Source organism: Salminus brasiliensis, chromosome 2 (genome assembly GCF_030463535.1).
Source record: "Salminus brasiliensis chromosome 2, fSalBra1.hap2, whole genome shotgun sequence".
NCBI classification, from domain to species: Eukaryota; Metazoa; Chordata; class Actinopteri; order Characiformes; family Bryconidae; genus Salminus; species Salminus brasiliensis.
Genome location: NC_132879.1, coordinates 26,205,054 through 26,218,211, shown reverse-complemented (window position 1 = coordinate 26,218,211; position 13,158 = coordinate 26,205,054). Strand labels below are relative to the sequence as shown.

Sequence of the window (13,158 nt, the reverse complement as noted above, 5' to 3'; positions counted from 1 at the left end):
CTAATTTAGTACAACACCACAGGGCTCACAGTAAAGGCACAGGTGTCATACTTAACACTGTAGGATCAATATTTCATATAAATTAGACCAGCAATGTCTATGTACAGTGCGGATCAGAGACTGCAAATGCAGCAAAGATCTATATCACCATGTTTAATAATGAGCACAGTGTTTTTAATACATATATACTTCTATTTCACATATATGGTCTCAAAAAGGAACAGAGGAACATAATTATGCATGTTATTACCTTGGAACAGGAAAGCTCTGGACTCGTCGTGGAAGCCCTGGACCTGAGAAACTCCCTTGAATTCTGCTCCAGGGCTGAAATCCTGAAACACGCTGACGATGAGAGAAGGGTCCACACCGAGACCTACAACTGGAGCCCACAGAGACAACAACGCTAGGACCTTTCTAGATACGAAGCAGAAAACACCTCAGCGCTTATTTTAGTGGGGCATTTCTGACAGAAGTGTGGGAAAGTTGTGATTAACGTCCACTGCGCTTTCTACCGTCTCTTTGAGAAGCTTATCGAGACGTGAAATTGAACACTTTTCATGATGTGCCGGTGGAGGCGGCAGCACTGATAACAAACCTACCTGAGGAGACGAAAAATACTCCGCACGCGAGCAGAAGCTGTAATAACCCCATCGTGAAACTGAAATTAGTCCATCTTTTAAAGCTCTTGCAGAAAAATGAGGCGTTTCGCACAGGAAGCCCGTACCGTCGTGTTCAGCCCAGCGAGGTCTCACACATTCCGAAATGCTCAACTCCGCATCAACCGCTTAACTTCAAACACCGGGCACACCTTAAAAAGCACCAAAACACTCCTTCAGGGGGGCGAGAGCAACGATATCCTCGGAAAATACCACCAAGCAGGGCAGTCTGAGAAGATGTGAAGGGAAACCGTGTGAGGAGCCGTTGCCGTTGCCGTGTTCCCACAGTGTGAGTGTGTGGAAGTAACGGTCTTCTCCTGCTGGAGGAGAGAGCGAGCGAGCGAGAGAGAGAGAGAGAGAGAGAGAGAGAGAGAGAGAGAGAGAGAGAGAGAGAGAGAGAGAGAGAGAGAGAGAGAGATAAAGAGCGAACGAGAGAGAGAGAGAGAGAGAGAGCGAACGAGAGAGAGAGAGAGAGAGAGAGAGAGAGAGAGAGAGAGAGAGAGAGCGAGCGAGCGAGAGAGAGAGAGAGAGCGAGAGAGAGAGAGAGAGAGAGAGAGAGAGAGCGAGAGAGAGAGAGAGAGAGAGAGAGAGAGAGAGAGAGAGAGAGAGAGAGAGAGAGCGAGCCTCAGACTACCCTCAGGATCCCCCTGGTGGTATGCCAGCGCTTTATCAGAGATTTCCGTTGTCACACATAATATGTTTATCCACTTGAGCCACTGTCACCTTAATTTCACACCAATGTCACCCAATTAGCAGACTCGCAGTGCCTGTATTACTTTTTGCACTCGCCAAATCAATCCACACACCAGTATACAGATATTACAGACATTAAAACGACATAATAAGCAATTTACCCTAAAATAACTGCTTTAAAATCACCGCGATCACTGAAAAACAGCACCTCTGATGTTGCCATCCCTGCTGACCCCGGGCCCGGACCGCCTCTACTGCACTATGTAACGTTGGTGGAGCGTGAGCGAGACCTCTCGTGAGAACTGCATGAGGCTGCTTTAATAAAGGCAGATTCTGTGTAAATTCCTGTGTCAGTCAACATGCTTCTTTCACTTCACTTGCTGGTGCTGTTGTGTCTCAGCTTGTCCAGAAATATGTGTTTAAGGCACTCACAGCATGATTTGTGGGGTTTTTTTTTTACAGTGGTGTGAAAGTGAAGTACTCTCTGCATCTGTAGGGGGAGTCCAGGAGCAAAAAATTGCCATTTCTCACATAATGCTGCTTTAAATGATCAGTGAAACCTGAAAATACATACATTACAAAGCACACCCTGTTAAAACAGAACTTAGACAGTCCTTACACATCAGGACGAACAACAGACTGAAGCTTATGGATGTTGCGTGTTGTCCATCCTTATATGTCTGGAAAAAGAAGTTCAGGCAGTTCTGCTCTTGCCTTTCCTCAAAGAGGGCCACTAGTGGTATTGAGGACATGCTGGCAACTGACGTAAGATGTTCCCAGAATAACAAAGCATGTTCTCTTTTCCACACATTCCAACTGCGTCGATTAGGCCCAGCGTGCTGTACAGGGACTGCAAATATCAGTTAATTCAGACCTGACTTACCTCTAGGCACATGGTACATATACAATGTGGTTTACAGAAGGGCCTTACCCTGTGTATGGGTGTGCATGCATGTTAACATTTCTATTCTGGACCACTGTTTGCTTGCTATGTCCAATGGCTTACATGGAAATCCACCAGCAGCTGAATGTTGAGGGTCAAAATGTGAATAAGGTGTCGTTAGAAAGTATATGAAGCCTTTGGAATTTTCTATATTTCTACATAAATATGACCTGATACTGCTGCATGACACGATTAAGCTTCAGTTCACACACAGAGATCCTGCTGAAGATTCTGCTACAATCCAGTACAATCCAGATTCACAGGTCCATTTGTAATGTCAAACCACCCTTGTCCCACAGTAGCAAAGCAGCTCCCAACCATGATACTGCCACCCCTATGCAAAATCCAGAAAACTGTAAAGGGTTCTTTAAGAAGTTGGACCAGCCTGACTGGGCTGATCTCAGTTAATGAGTCATTTCTGGGCTGCTTTCTTAAATAAAATGAAAGTGTGGTTCTGCCCCCCACCCACCCCCCTCAACTCTCTCTCTTTCTGCTGCAGTATGTCCTGCCAGGTGGCTCAACTCTCACACTACAACTCTGTCCCAACACCCTGTTACAGTGCTGCAACAAAAATTGGATCATATACTGTAGCAATTGCACTGCCTAAACCTTAGAGCAATTCTGGATACAAAGCAATCGTAGAGTTTTTTGGCGTTCGATTAAAAAAAAACTAAATGACTGAATCTCCACTCTCTGTGGTAATACCCAGTGAAGCACAGGTACTCAACTGAATCCATTCTCGAACAGCATGGTGTCTACAGGTATTTGTTCCAACTATTTCCCTAATTAGCTTCCCTTCTTCATTAAGGAAGAGGGCTCATTAGTGCAACTGGGGGGGGGTGGTATTCAGGGCTGGAACGAGTGTCTGTCGGTACCGTGCAGTCGGCAGGCAGAGTGTGTTTCAGTGAGTCCAAAAAATGCTGTAGGGTCAGTAGTTTGAAAAGTCCCTGCTGGAAGCCAAGAACAGGAGGAGGGGTGTGTTGGCCTTTATGCTGTCAGAGCGATAGTGATACTGCTGTTTGACAGAATAAAGATCTCAAAGACTTCGTAATGGACTGATTTGGGAGGAACTGAGGAGAAAGGATCTCAAAAAGATTAAGGATTTACTTAACCACTGTCACCCACACAAAGATAGCACCACCAGATATAATTAGCATGGCACGACGCAGAAAGCACCAGGTTTTGTTTTTTTTGTTTTGTTTTTTTGCAACGCTTCTCCAACAGTATCCCTCCCCCTCACATTACCCATTTAAACTCTGCATCAAGGCACGCCATGCGCTCGCCCGGCTCCCCCTCTCTCTCACATTGTGTGGGGTGTGGAAACACTTGGCTACCCAGGCGGGCTTGTGGGCGAGCTGAGCGCTCAATTTAGCTCAGCTTCTCTAGAAGCTACTCTGGATCATCTCCTCGTGTGTTTGTTAACCTTCCCCTCTGGACCAAGTGTCCTTCACAGAACCGTTTCCAATTTGAAATCGGACCAAATTCCATTGTCAGTATAGTGCCAGTTCTTTGCATCCTCTCTGGGAAGCTGCGGAAGTCCACTGTTCCTGCCCCTTTCTTTGACACTGAGTCAAACCAGCCACTCAAGCAGATGGCTAATAAGAGGATAACTCTGAGTGAGCCATTTCTGTAGAAGACCCAATAAAACAACATGCTCATGCCCCTGTTCTCGATCCAAATGGGGAGAGGCTTTCGCTTGCCCTGGTGGCCTGTTTGGCAATGCTGAAAGAGGACAGAGTCTTATCAAGGAGCCAGCAGCTTTTCAGAGCATGTTCCGTCATCCTCTGCTTCAGGGCTGCTGTCCAATTCCAAATTGAACCCACACAAACATTCTCTAAAACAAGGAACAGATCAGACAAACAACAACGACCTGTTTATTCCTCTCCTATTAAAAGCTGATATTAGGAATGCATTTTTCGCCCCCACCCTCAGCCATGATGATGATGTGGGTGTCCAGTCATGAAGGTCCATCTACGACTCCCACATACAAAGTGATGAAAATCAGATTCTCAGTGGAGTGAGAAAGAACTGGAATAGGACTGGATTCTAGGTCTGGCTAAAAGCCAGCTGGAAGTGATCTTGAATGTTGACCCCTTAGATGTTTTCTTATTTTCTAGCTTTTATAAATGGAATCAAGGCCAATGTAATTTTGTGGGGGGGGGGGTTGTCAATTACAAAATAAAATATTTAATGTAACATATGTGATTGCATAAACAGTCACCCAGTCCAGTTTAGCACAATTGGTGGTAGTAGTCTCACAGTCAGTAAAACTGAGATCACCTGAGTGCAGTGAATGTGTTAAGACTTTTCCAGAAGGTCCAGTCACTGGTTAATCTGTATTCCTGCCTACAAATACATTCTGAAAACTAAATAACACTCCACAAAACCTGGAGTTCAGTTAAATCCATCATTAAGAGATGGAAGGAATATGGCACATGTGTATATCTGCCTAGAGCAGACCGTCCTTATTAACTGAGCGACCATTTACGAAGGAGGAAAGCCACCAAGACATATATGACTACCTCTGAAGGAGTAGAGATGAGATTTGAGAGATCCTGCATGTGTCAACTGTTGGCCAGGTTTTTCACCGGTCAGAACTTTATGGGAGGGACGGCAAAGACAATTAAATCTAAAATACAGTTCATCCAAATGCACGTGAGGTCAACTGGAAGAAGGTTCTTTGGTCTGATGAGACCAAAATGGAGGTTTCTGGTCATCAGATTAGACACTATGTTTGACGGACACTGGCACTGGACATGATCACACACACCATCCCCACCGTGAAGCATGGTGGTGGCAGCATCAATTTCCTTGAGAGTACTCCTTCAGAGTAGTCATAGGTGTCCTAGTGGCCTCCCTCACTAGTCACCTTCTGATAACTCTCAGCACACACAGGTCTTCTTTAGGATTTTGATCTGGGCTCACTGCTGGCCATTTTAGATCTCTCCAGCCCTTTGTCTTTCTGAAGCATGCTTTGGGTCATTGTCCTCCTGGAAGACTCATGACGCCTGACAGACACCTAGTTTTCTACATTATGTTTCAAAATTCTAATAGTCTTTAGATTTCATAAGGCCATGCACACAGTCATCGTTGCAATCAGCATTATCTTAGTAAATCAGGAGAACAAGGTGAATGTGTTAAATACAGCTGGGAATGACAGGCTAACACATGTTTATGATTTTGAGACCGTTTCTAGCTCTCAGTACAGATGAGCTTAAAACAATTAAATGCACAGTCTCATCACTATACCGTGCTCAGCCCTCCACCTACACACAATGTACACACCCTTTACCACACCATCTTCATTGAGACAGCCAATGAGAGCAGTGGATTAAACTTACAAAATTCAAACCCATAAAATGACTTCTATGTTCCGATGTTTTTTAAACTTCTTATTTAAAGGTATCTTTTAAAAAACACAGAGTAAGGAAATAGCAAAATAGAGATATATAACTATTATGTTGACGATAATCTGAGTAGGCAAGAGGAGAAGGTCAAACAATAAAAATAGACTTATCTATACAGTTGTTTCGCAGATTCCCATCGATCTGCGCTGTCATGCAAAAACCCTGCATCTTCAAAATGGACACTTCACAAGAGAAGGCTTTAACAGAAGAATATTAAAGAAATATTTTTATTACATTAAATTTGGAGCATTTTTATTGGTCCATTTGTCATTGATTTTGACACAATATACAACTGCCAGACAAAAATACATAGCAAAAATGCATATACATGAGTGTGTGCAACAGAGACCAGTGGTTATTACTGTTTGACTGTGACAATGCTAGCACACATAAAGACCATGTGTCATGTGCTGCTAGGTACATTAGCGCTGCACTAGGCAGTTCTACCTCAAGTATGAGGTAAACAATGATTATATATTCAGACTGTCACCAGGAGGTCATCAACATTTAAAAAAAAAGACACATGAACTCTCCTGCTGCTCAACTGGGTCATCCGTGTAAGCTGTGGGCATGGGTGTCTTTCTTTTCTTTGTGTCTGTCTCTTTGTGTGTGTGTATGCGTATGCATGAGTGCTTTCATGTATCAAATACTCTTGCATACATCCCTAGTGTGTATGTGTGTGTGTGTGTGTGTGTGTGTGTGTGTCTGGACAGCACAATATCTGTTGTGAGAGTGTCCAAAACCTCATCAGTTTCATGACAGTAGGAATGAGGAGAGACAAAGCTTGACAAATGGAGTTTCATTGTACTCACCACCAACTTGTAATTTCCCAAAGTGCCACCAGGAAAACGAAATGAGGAAAACAACACAAGCCTGGGCTGAAACCGGAGGTGAGCCATTTCAGCAGCAGCAGTGTGGAATGGGATTGCTGGAATGATTGGAGCTCCTCTGCTGCAGAAAAGAAACGAAGAAAGCACAACATTACTCCCAACAATCAACTTATTTAGCCTTGCTAAATATTGTAATATATGTTTAGCCACTTTCATATCAAACCCTACAAAAATGTACCATTTCAAAACACTGGGTAGATGGGTAGACTAACTGGGTTAAGAGAACTGGTATATATGAGAACTGGTATTTCTTGCTCCTAGTATTCCCTTAAAAGCAGGGACCTGTAGTTCGCGCTTTGAGACTCTCCTAAAGGACACGCTTTTCACATGCATTTCTGGACAAGCTGTGAGATACTGGACTGGCATCTGAAGTGGGAAAAAAAACGCAGGTGGTAATATTACCAAATTGTACACAAATTATTATCGGATTACATAGCATTACACAGTTCACGTGAGTGTTATCCTGCCCGCTTCACTGACAAACCTACATTACATTAGCTCTAAAGCTCCTGTGCAAAACTGAAAGCGCTAAATTTAGACACCAAGCATGACAGAAACCAATCGACTAGTCTTGGGTTATAGGGACACCTGTGTAAGTTCTATTTTTTAGTGAACCACTTCTTTAACATTAAAAATTACAAACTTTTTACCTTCTCCTATAAAGTTTCAGAGATATGTGGTTTAGATTTGACGACACTGCTGCACTAGTTAACATCTAAATACAGCTAAATAAACAAGTACTTAAAAAGAGAAAGGAGCGTCATGATTCAAGCACAGAACAAAGCTCCTGCGAAAAGGCCACAATCTCCCCTCCTGAGCTCAGCCAGAGACCATATTGATCAGGTGGGCCGGTGCACCAGCTCTTAATGTGCCGACTGCTGTGAGAGAGCACAGAGTGGTGCTTTGTCAGGTGCACCACTGGAAAACAGCAAATTGAACAGTTCAAAACCTGTACTGGCAGTTGACTGTTAAAAAGAACATGTCATTGTTTTGCATAGGTGTACATAGGTATCATAGATTATTATATCTTGAATTATTGTAATTATTTAATCAAGTCCTAAATTTGTAATACATATCAATGTATCTGAGTCATTCATATGTAGAGATGCTGTCAAAACTTGAATACAACTATACTGACATCTAGTGGAGAAAAGCCACTGGGTTTTTTATTTAATTTATTCTGCAGTGCCCTCTAGTGGTAGAGTTTTATTTCTACCAAAGGTTACAGACAAATTTTGCATACATGTATTCATGGCATTTGAAAGTGAACACACACACACACTAGTGAACTAGGGGCAGTGAGTACAAACACCCAGAGCGGTGGGCAGCCAACTCCAGCACCCGGGAGCAGAGAGGGTGAAGGGCCTTGCTCAAGAGCCCAACAGTGGCAGCTTGACGAGCCCGGGAATCGAACCCACAACCCTGTTATCGATAGCCTGGCACTCTAATCTATCTATCTATCTATCTATTTATCTATCTGTCTATCTGTCTATCTATCTGATTATCTATCTATCTATCTATCTATCTATCTATCTATCTATCTTTCTATCTATCTATCTATCTATCTATCTATCTATCTATCTATCTATCTTTCTATCTATCTATCTATCTATCTATCTATCTATCTATCTATCTATCTAAATTCAGAATTGTGCATATGTCTAATATCATATTTTGATATTTGTAAAAATATTAAAAAATGATTTTAGCCGTACATGCATCTACTTGCTTACTGAATAAAAATTAAACACAAGAATAGTGAACCTGTAGCAAAAATATCCTCTCTCTGTTTTACCCTTATGAAAACACACTTATCACACTGGAGAGTGGCCATGGCTGTTTCCTGGATGTAACTGCCCTTAGGCTTGTGTATCAGTCGTGCAGTCTGTTAGCAAGGACTATGCAGCATGATGTGCGCCTGTGTGTGTGTGTGTGTCTCTGTTGGGAGCAATACACACTGGCGTGAGGGGCACTCGCACGGATTGACTGTTTTTTACAATAATTACTGTTGTAGCAGTCAGAGATTTGCATGTGGTTAAAGTACACATTCTCAGATTTTAAGAAGGGGAACTTTATACATTGTAGTTTAGCTTAATTGCTTTATTAGTGCAGACATAGCATACGAAAACTTTCAAGATTTTTGTCTTGATTCTTTTGGTTTGGAACTGCCTTAGCTGATGAGCCTAGTAATCATAAAGAGATTGGTAGGCCAAGAAAGACCTCCACAACTGATGACAGAAGAATTCTCACCACAGTGAAGAGAATCCCCATGTCTGTCAAGTAGATCAGCAACACTCTTCAGGAGGTAAGGGCTGTCTACAGCAGACCTAATGAATAGAAATACAAGGTAAGATGCAAACCATGCATCTGGATGGCCAGATAATATAGTATAGTGCAAAAAAGTACTTTAAAGAGTGTAGCTCTAAAAAAGCACTTCTGATACAAGTTAATCTTGGTCTCAGAAGTGCTTTTTTAGAGCTACACTCTTTAAAGTACTTTTAAAGAGTGTAGCTCTTTAAAAGTACTTTAAAGAGTGTAGCTCTAAAAAAGCACTTCTGATACAAGTTAATCTTGGTCTCAGAAGTGCTTTTTAGAGCTACACTCTTTAAAGTACTTTTAAAGAGCTACACTCTTTAAAAGTACTTTAAAGAGTGTAGCTCTAAAAAAGCACTTCTGAGACCAAGATTAACTTGTATCAGAGCAATAGCAAAAGAAAAGCTTTCTAGTAATCTGGTCATTCTGTTTTTTGGCCAACTAGCAGATCTGGAATGGCATATCGACATAGCTCATAAAAGTGTTCATGTTTGCCAGTATAGTGCAGACAACAGTATGCCATTCAGGGTTGGAAACCAATTATTGAAATTGTTCAACGGTTTAATGCAGTAGCTTCAGCAGAACATAATAAAATGCAGTAGCTTCAGCAGAACATAAATAAATTTGATGCTCCATGCTGTAATGACTCAAATGAGAAAGGCTTCCTATAGGCTACGGGGAGGAGGAAAATGGCCAACTTAAATATCTGCTCAATAGTGTTCTTCATTGTAGCAAGATATTGTTGTATTTATTCAAAAACTCTATTCATATAATGATCATATTTTTGTCCGATTGTGATTAGGAGCTAATGGTGGCCTCAGGCCCTTTGTGAACCCAGCACTGAACTCAGTAATGAAGAGCACATCCCCTCATCCAGAAAAGTGAACAATGCTTTTAAGCAGCGTCACAGTGGACAACATGTTCTTAGATTTCCATCCAACCCCCCCAAGACCCTCATTTCAAAAAAAATTTAACTACAGCTTCTGGCATTACTAGCTTTGTACTCATTACTTATGTAGCAATAGAATGTGACATCACTAGGAGATGTAAATATTTTGGACTCTTCCTTCAGCCTTGAGAGCTTGGAGCAGTGGAGTCAGTTCGTACACTGGCACAGATTTTGGCACCGGACGGTTTAAATTAAGAGCGAGTTGAAAGCACAGGTAGTCTCACTCATTTAGACTTTTCCCAATCTCTCCGTTCCTCTGGCTCATTACCATCCCATCAAACCTCCCTCTGAACTGCCGGCGCGTTTGTTCAGCCTGACTGCCTGCCTTTTTGCTCTTGGGGGGAGGATAATGATGATGCTGCTGCTGCTGCTGATGATGATGATGAAACTTCAGCGAAAGGGATGACGATTTCCAACAAGCACATTCAGTCCAGCCCACTCATGAAGACTGCAGTGATCAGAGACTTTATTAAGAGTTTCCTCTGGGCTTCAGGCTGGCAGGACACAGAGGTCAGACGCTTTCAATCCCAAAGAGTTCGAAGGATGCTGGAGATGCCAAGGACAGGTAGCCAAAACTTTCTTTAAGAACCAAGTTGCAATCTCCATCTGTAACTGACCATCCAGAATATTCATGTTTTGGAAGACCAGTAATGCATAGCTGGGGTCAAATGAAATCATGTTTTTGATGTATTCAGTTATTATTTATTGCATGTACATACCTTGGTAATAGATTGTTTATTGTTAATGTTGACAGCATCCTTGCTGGCCATGCTGTGTGTGAGTGCAGCTGTGAGGGTGGCGCCTGCACCCCTCTGTCCTCACGGGCAGCCTGCTTGTCTGGCTATCTCTCTGGCAGACCTTTTCGACCGAGTCATTCAGCACTCCTCACGTGTGCAAGGACTGTCCAGTGACCTCCACTCTGAGTTTGTAAGTGTCCGTGCTCTCTTTCTAAATTGATTGAAGTCTTTCTTTGCTCTTTTTCCACTGTATCTTTGTAAAAGCAGGACGAATGAAGACGGAAACTGGACAGATTACTACTGATCCTCTACTTTGTGATTGTACATGTTTTGTGAATTGTATCATTTGTATAACAGTAAGCATTTCTGTTCTTTCCATTACAATCATCCACCAACCTTCCAAGGAGCAGTCTTTTATTCCCAACAAAAACCAAATTGGGACCAGGAGGTGCCATACTTCTAACATAGTGACTCCAAATGGGAAGGAAAATGTACAGAAGTTGGCAGTGAGTGTATATTTTCACATTAATTGTGTTTCGTTACTTAAAAATGTTGCTTAAAAATAGACTGAGCTGCTCTTTTCTTTAGAAAACAGATATGCTGTACCTACGTCAGTGACAGAGAGATCAGTAAAGACCTAGGGTGTGTCTAATTGCGTATTAATTACTAATACTGACTCATTTTTTAGTATAGGTAAAAGGGTCAAAGTTGAGGATACTCAATGGACACTGTTATCGCAATGGACACTGTTATCCCAAAATGCAAAATGTACATAACTTTCATAATGTACATAATGTACATTTTCTCTTACAAAATTAACAACATGTAATCTGACCAGGGCCAAATTTGTGTATGACTTTACAGTACATGTATGTATTTCTTTATATATAACTGTGTACAGTTTCAGTGCTCTTCTACCAGTGGACACATCCTGACTTATCTGTGGTATGTTTAGGGTGAAAAGTTGACAGAGGTCATTTTGAAGCTGTTAATGGCGTGGGGAGAACCTCTAGCTCAGTTCCATGAGAGCATGACCCAGCAGCAGGACTACAACATCTATAGCAGCAACAAAGCTCTGGAGATGAGTGACATGGTGTATGAGCTAAAGAATGGAGTACAGAAAGTGGCAGAGAAGGTATGGGGGTCTCTATCTCTCTGTCTCTCTCTCTCTCTCTCTCTCTCTCTCTCTCTTTCTCTCTCTGTCTCTCTGACTATTCATAGGTACTTGCCATAAGTCCAAAAGTATCCAGACACCCTGCAGATTTTTTCTTTTTTTTTTTACTTCTATTATTCATATTTTGTATATAGTGGTAATTTATCAACGTTTTTGCATCTCAGTGTCTTGCTATCCATTTTCTGCTGTGACACTGAGAATTTCCCCACGGTGGGACTAATAAAGGTTTATCTTATCTTATCTTATCTTATAAGACTAAGGTCACCATGCCCAATGGCATGCATTGGCTGGAGCGGTATAGAACAAAATTAGATCTTCACAGTCACATTCTAATATCTACAGTAAAGTTATCTATCTACATTAGATGTCAGTTACTGCAGAAAACTGGCCATCATTACTGCTCTTAATTTCAGAAGAAACACTGAGCTAAAATTGTCTACAAACTTTTGGACACATAGTGAATTTAAAATATATGGGGCATTTGTGAACTTGCATGTCCTGATAAGACACTGTATTAAAAGTTGCATATCTGTGTCTGTGTGTGTGTGAGAGAGAGAGAGAGAAAGTCAAGTCAGGTTAACCTGATATGGTGCTCTAATGAGTAATGCAATATATTTCCCCCCTCTCTCTCTCTCTCTTCTTCTTCTTCTTCTTCTTCTTCTTTCTCTCAATCTTAGATGCAGTTGTTGGGTATAATCAGTAACTTCTTGAACGGGCAGAACTTTATGGAGGGTCTGGATGCTGTGGATAGTTCAGAGGTTTTCTCTGTAGATAACCCCAACCTTCTCCACTGCTTCCGCAGAGACTCTGATAAAATCCATAGTTACCTGAATATCCTAAAGTGCAGAATTCTGCCTGAGAACAGATGCTAACACTGCCAATGGAGTGACACAGCTATGGTGCTTTAGGCAAGTTTTTTGATGACAATAAGAATTGACATTGGTTTATCTTAAAAAGTGATATTCAGAGGGTTCCAAGAAGCCAAAAACAACTGCTTTAAGACCAGGTTGGTGTTTCGTTCTGTAAAGGTTAACACTGTTTGGGAGAACCTGACTGAAATGTGTTCAGAGAAAGTACAGAAGGTGCTAAGCCCCAGATAATAGCATTTTTTTCTGTTTGAGAGCTTGTATATTCAGATAATATGAGGTCAAATTACACACTGATCAGCCATAACATTAAGACAATGTTAATTAAGACAAGTCTAGACAACTGGATAAGAACATCTCCAAAACATCAGGCGGGTCTTGGGTGGGTTTTTCTGGTATGCAGTAGTCAATACGTACAAAAAGTGGTCCAATAAAGGACACGGACACCTAAGGCTCATTGTTGCAATCCATGGAGACCCCACCACACAACTTCCAGGAGTGCCACATACCACAGGACGCCTTCAGAGGTT

The 13,158-nt window shown here is 41.9% G+C and overlaps 3 protein-coding genes across 3 annotated transcripts in view; 2 read left to right on the top strand and 1 right to left on the bottom strand.

Annotated features, from left to right (window-relative positions):
* Positions 1-995, bottom strand: part of nell2a (neural EGFL like 2a) — an 80,717-nt gene extending 79,722 nt beyond the window's left edge. Inside the window, exons 1-2 of the mRNA XM_072672165.1 lie at positions 600-995; positions 251-379 (exon numbers count right to left, since the gene is read on the bottom strand). Of these exons, the coding sequence (XP_072528266.1) occupies positions 251-379; positions 600-651 (181 nt within the window). The 5' untranslated portion in view covers positions 652-995. The remainder of the gene's footprint in view (positions 1-250; positions 380-599) is intronic.
* Positions 1-13,158, top strand: part of LOC140548993 (small ribosomal subunit protein eS17) — a 351,034-nt gene that overhangs the window by 264,393 nt on the left and 73,483 nt on the right. The gene's annotated exons all lie outside the window — the stretch shown is intronic.
* LOC140550214 (prolactin-like) lies at positions 10,254-12,634 on the top strand. Its single transcript, XM_072674051.1, has 5 exons — positions 10,254-10,416; positions 10,606-10,778; positions 10,993-11,094; positions 11,544-11,723; positions 12,440-12,634. Exons 1-5 carry the CDS (start codon positions 10,254-10,256, stop codon positions 12,632-12,634), a joined length of 813 nt encoding a protein of 270 aa, XP_072530152.1.

What these genes read in the sequence shown, in the direction of transcription:
- LOC140550214 (XM_072674051.1), top strand. Translation starts at nt 10,254, where the DNA reads ATGACGATTTCCAACAAGCACATTCAGTCCAGCCCACTCATGAAGACT. An exon ending in GTGACCTCCACTCTGAGTTT is followed by an intron (nt 10,779 to 10,992) that starts GTAAGTGTCCGT and finishes CAACCTTCCAAG; the next exon opens with GAGCAGTCTTTTATTCCCAA. An exon ending in AAAATGTACAGAAGTTGGCA is followed by an intron (nt 11,095 to 11,543) that starts GTGAGTGTATAT and finishes TGGTATGTTTAG; the next exon opens with GGTGAAAAGTTGACAGAGGT.